The following is a 5,198-nucleotide window of genomic DNA, read 5'->3' on the forward strand; positions in this document are numbered from 1 at the left end:
CTTATTGGGTAGCCAGACAACTACACTAGTTCTCTTCTTCATCTCGTGGACAGCGCCAAGGAAAAAAACTATCCCATCGACTGATACCCCTTTCGAAATGCGTCATCCTTCTTGACTATATTCGTAAAAATAACAGTGATGAAAGTGACTCAAACTGTTCCTACTGATGACTTACAAGTAGCTCTGCTACGACATAGCTCCTTCCGTAGTGACAACCTTTAGGGGAAGCTAAAATCGACCGCCCTAGGAGGGAGGGTTGCTATGAGTTGGCTACCAGTCCTGCCCATATCACACAGTTGGCACTTTCATGTGATGACATGTGGATATTTCAACTACGATGGCAAAATTTTCCTCGTAAATTCACAGCTTCATCGCAATCAGCTTTGTGTATGATACCAGTTGTGTCGCAAGCGTGGTTGCTGGGGTGCATTTACTCCGTCAACGTGCAAGCCGATTGTCAGGCTCCGTGGACAGGTTAACATCCACCCGATCAACGACCAGTTTTGGTTGTTTTTTTAACATCTAAATGTGGATTGACCTTACAGACAGCTTATATCGTGTTTTACTTTGGTTTCGACGAACGAACTCCATTGGGTAGCGGCTACACAATAGTTGAAGCAGTCTTTTGTGCTACTTCATTGTCAGGGCTAAAACTGTTATACAAGTTCTGCATGCACCAAAAGATCATCCAAATTATTTTATCTTTTTAGTTGCAGTAAACGCCTTTAAGTGGACAAAACTGATATATTCTCCTCTCCCTCCGTCGAAAGTTACCTAATTTCTCTGGGCTGCTTGAATTGTGTACGGCTTCTGTTTCGGTTAGGTTAATGGACGATAATTTACACCGCGGAGTTACGATTCCTCCTGTGAACCACACCACTGTTCTTCCATAAAATTACGCTGACAGTATTCGCGATTGCTTGGTGGCAAACAGGATGAAACCTTCATTGCTCAGTTACAAGAGAAGTATCGGATTTGTGTAATCCACTCGGCTCTGATGTAACACCGCTTGTATTTGCTTAACTGGTCGTAACGATGCACCATTAGTGCATAACGTGTACTGGGGGCGAGTTGTTCGTATCTGTATGGAATTCTGGACTTATGGAAGGCTCATCAATATTTCCAAGGATATTGTCAGGCAACAAAATTTGTGATAGAATCAATAAGCTCATTGTAGGAGCCTCATGCTTTGTGGGAGTGACTTGCGTTGAGGTTAGGGGAACGATACATCAGCGCAATGGAAATCCATAGTTTTATCAACCCTGTCATTAGTACGCGAATGGTTGTTACTTGGGGAAAGCATTTCTCCAGAGAAGGAACGTGGTGCTTGGGATAGATTATTGCTTCCCAGAAAACCCCTAAAGAGGAATGAATGTACTAAATATTGAGAAATATGGTCCATGACACGCAAGGCTATAGAGTATCGGCGAAATACACCTATTCGCATATCAATGTGGTCTTCACGGGAGACTCAGGTGAATTTCAGCCGAATCTCTTGTTTACAATAGCCTTCTTCAACGGAATGTACTGCACCAGGTCGCCCCAATTTTCAGTTGGTACGATACGACGCAACACACTAATCAATAGATTCCTGAAGACTTCGAAGAGTTTTCGGCAACCATATGGATAGTGTGTTACGTGATAAAGTATCTGTACTTGCGCTAGGGATTCATTTGCGGATAAATAATGTAACGAATCAGGTTAAATTTATTTTGACTACTTTTCATTAAACCTTCGGACTTGTAGTGTATACTCGCTAACGCGACAAAGAAGAACAGTTAGCTGAGGTCGCACTGAAATGATAAATGGAATCTCCCCTCAGGAGAGACAAAAACAACCAATGTGACTTGCAGTGACATAATAAAAAGTTATAATAATTATCCAACACTGTCACCTTACGGTTTTCTTCAGGACACACGTTTTCTCGTCTACTTCTTCATGCTGTTTGACGACCGACCTCACTTAGGAAAAGTAACATTGTCAGCAATAGATTTGCGTAATATCCATTGATTAAGAACCCTATTTTAAATGATTGACGGGTTCTCCAAGTGGGAAGTGAAAATAGAATTTTTCTCCCACCAGTTTATAGGTATTTCATCTGTCTGTCAAGGGTGCAGTGTGTGTTTTTCAATAAATGAAACATTTTCTCCCGCGTGTTAAGTGCTTTCAGTCCGTTTCCCCACTGAACTGAGTGATAGAAGTGGACGGGCTAGGAAAAAGTATGACCTTGTCATTTCATTGGCTTCCAAAAATGCTAAAGTTAGTAAAGCACTTTCAGCTTTCAGAAAAAAACGCATTCACATTTGAAAGGCTGGAGAACACGCTTGTCATCCAAACGGATGGTAAGAGCATCGTTCGTATGCATACCACAGTCGCAGGTGGTTACTGCGACCACATGATAATCAAGCTATAAAGAGACTTGATTTCATACTTTCAAACGCTAAGTGCAACGGTTAGACCAGTTGACTTTAGGAATTCGGTTAGACTGGTCAAAGGACTATCTGTAAAAGCCTAATGAATGTCGATGACAGTTGAAATTTGACACCAGCCTTCTTCAACCCTGGTTTTTCTTACTAAAGAACAGTATGAAAATTTACTTTTCAAAACAGTAGAAAAACTTCAGTTGTGTCTTGGTTACATTTCGGACTAGCATCTGCTTCCAGTACATTACTGCAAAACATGGTCGACATCAAAATCCGGAATTCGGCGAATTGTTGCAACTTTCGCAGTGTATATGGACACATGAGCACTAAAACAGCAAGTCTAGTTTATTAATTACTTCAGGTAACAACGCCTTGAGGCATTTCCGTATGGATCTTTAATCGTACACAAGTGGTTTTCCGTTGGGTGCTTCCATCCGATCCGAGTTAGTGTCATTTTGACGTAATTTCCCGGGTTGGGAGGAAAACATGATACGAGAACACTAAAACTGAATAAGACCGATGGCATAATCGACTAGTTTCATGTGCTCGTCAAATCGTATATACTCTATACCCATAGGATATTCACTATAGTTATATATACATAGTATAACCTGTACATATAACATAACTGCAACATGTGTTATAGTCGTATCCCTCGGTTCTGACAATCTTAAGGTGCGTAGCTGCTCGCCAACCGAAGAAAGCACGAGGATTGAAATAGTTCCAGGTTGCCCAAGCCACTAGGATGGTGCCTCATTCTACAATGACCACAAAAGACATTTGAATTGGCCAACCGAAAGTGGCTACCCTAGAGTTATGGTCAGTGCTGATGTTATGTTTTTCAAAAAGCTGTCAGTCAACCCAGTTGAAAAACAGCCGTGATAGAGCGAAGTATTTACCTTCGTCAGGCAAAACTTTCAATAGCTGGAAAACACCTGATCCAAGCTGCATTTTCTTCTCACCACCTAAAGAATTCACACGAAGCCTATCACCTTTTGAAGTGCCGTTAGTTGGCTCAAATGGCAGGTGCTTCACAATCATGTGCTACGCATTCCAGTCCTAAGCAAGCACCAGATGTGATTTGTTCATGTTCATCTTCGAAGTATTGAGGCATCTGACTGAAATGACCAAAATAACAACTGATCAATCTCGTGTGGACTAGAGGGTAGACAAGTCAGCAAAACACTCTTTGCTCCTCCTGATTTGACTTACTCGCTTTCGAATATATGGGTTGTCAAAAATTTCTTTCAGTGTAACAGGCAAAGACTGTACTAGGGATGTTCATTTTGCTGGTATAAGATGTAGCGGCCGTAGCGACGTTTGCCTCCCAGAAAACTAGTTTAAAAATTCCATGAGGAGAAGTTCACCCTGCATTGCANGGTGAACTCCAACCGTTGCTGATGGGGAGTGATGGGGAATCTTTGTGTTCAAATTCAACTATTTGAAACTATTCTGGAACGAAAACGCATTCCGGACCATTGGGATCAATCAGTTAGTGTACCTGTATTCAAAATGGGACACGAACCACTACGAAGTCTTTTGCCCATCCTAACGCGGTTACTGCCTTCAATAAGACACCGACACTTAAACCCACGCACATGGTCAGGTAAGACTTGACAGCGACTGATCTAAGAGTTCTACAACTAGTGGGATTCGCAATGCCCGCTTTCGCTCCCATTCTGTTCAATTTTGTCATCAAGTTTATTCCCGATTGCAGATTTCATAGGTCCAGGGATTTCGGTAGCGAAATTTTACCATCCAGCTTGTCATTACCAAACAGCTTGTCATTTTAAGGTAACCTGTGCGTATAGTCTAATTTCAGCAGAACTTTTGAAGTGATCCCCAAATCCCAAAGAGCTGTGCTTTTCGGCACCCATAACCCTCCAGATTTTTTGAAAGAGAAACCTGCACTTATTGAAGGCTTTACTTATCTGAACAGCTGTATCAACCTTGACTGTGATATGATAGAAGTTGATACGCGCATTTTCACATCGCATGCGTTGCTCACTGAGTTAGAAATGAATTTCACTGGAGCCGAGGGGTCATGTGTCCAAGGTAACTGGAACAGCACTTTAACTATATGGTTGTGAAAGATGGTACCTACGACTCGATCTTCTCATATGTTTAAAGAATTTTGCTCACTAATGACTTCAGAGCACAGCAGACGTCAGCTGACCTCAACCTGTCAGCACTTGTGCATAAGCAATTATTTGTTGTTGAATTAGAGTAACGAGAGCAGCAAGTGAATCCCATCATGTTAGGATGTTTGGGTCATGTACTACCGCAAACTCTGAACTGTTGTTGAAGAATGACCCAAAGAAACAACGTGCAACGAAGACGGCTATCGTCAAACTGAGTGCTGAGAGGTCTTCGTGCCTTCTTGGTCGGGGTCTGTTTGGTTCCTCTCGCACGTGATTAGATACCTCACTGAACATGGGGTTTAACCTGGCTAAATGGTGAGTAGTCATCACCTCCCTGTTTGACTGCACATCTAACGTTTGTCTCTTGCTTGCTTTTCACAGAAGACCTTGGGTCAGTCTCATTATTAGCATGCCTGACGAGATGCTCAGTTATATTCACCTCAATGGAGTTCCAAGCTATAGACACGCTGTTCTCGATCAGGCCGTTTTTACTTTTGTTTGCCCCTCCCCCTTTCCTTCTACTCTTTATCAATTAATTCCTCCTCAGGTTGTAGGAGGAAGTGCTATTATTTTCACCAAATGAAACTACATGGGTAAGGTATAAAACGCGGTCAGAAAATAAAGCAAAGAAATA

The 5,198-nt window shown here is 42.0% G+C and overlaps 1 protein-coding gene across 1 annotated transcript in view; it reads left to right on the plus strand.

Moving 5' to 3' along the window:
* Nucleotides 1-5,198, plus strand: part of T265_02542 (hypothetical protein) — a gene marked incomplete at both ends in the record, with an annotated part of 120,307 nt that overhangs the window by 46,060 nt on the left and 69,049 nt on the right. Inside the window, one exon of the mRNA XM_009166805.1 lies at nucleotides 4,246-4,478. Coding sequence (XP_009165069.1) covers nucleotides 4,246-4,478 — 233 coding nt within the window. The remainder of the gene's footprint in view (nucleotides 1-4,245; nucleotides 4,479-5,198) is intronic.

This window comes from Opisthorchis viverrini (genome assembly GCF_000715545.1).
Source record: "Opisthorchis viverrini unplaced genomic scaffold opera_v5_32, whole genome shotgun sequence".
NCBI classification, from domain to species: Eukaryota; Metazoa; Platyhelminthes; class Trematoda; order Opisthorchiida; family Opisthorchiidae; genus Opisthorchis; species Opisthorchis viverrini.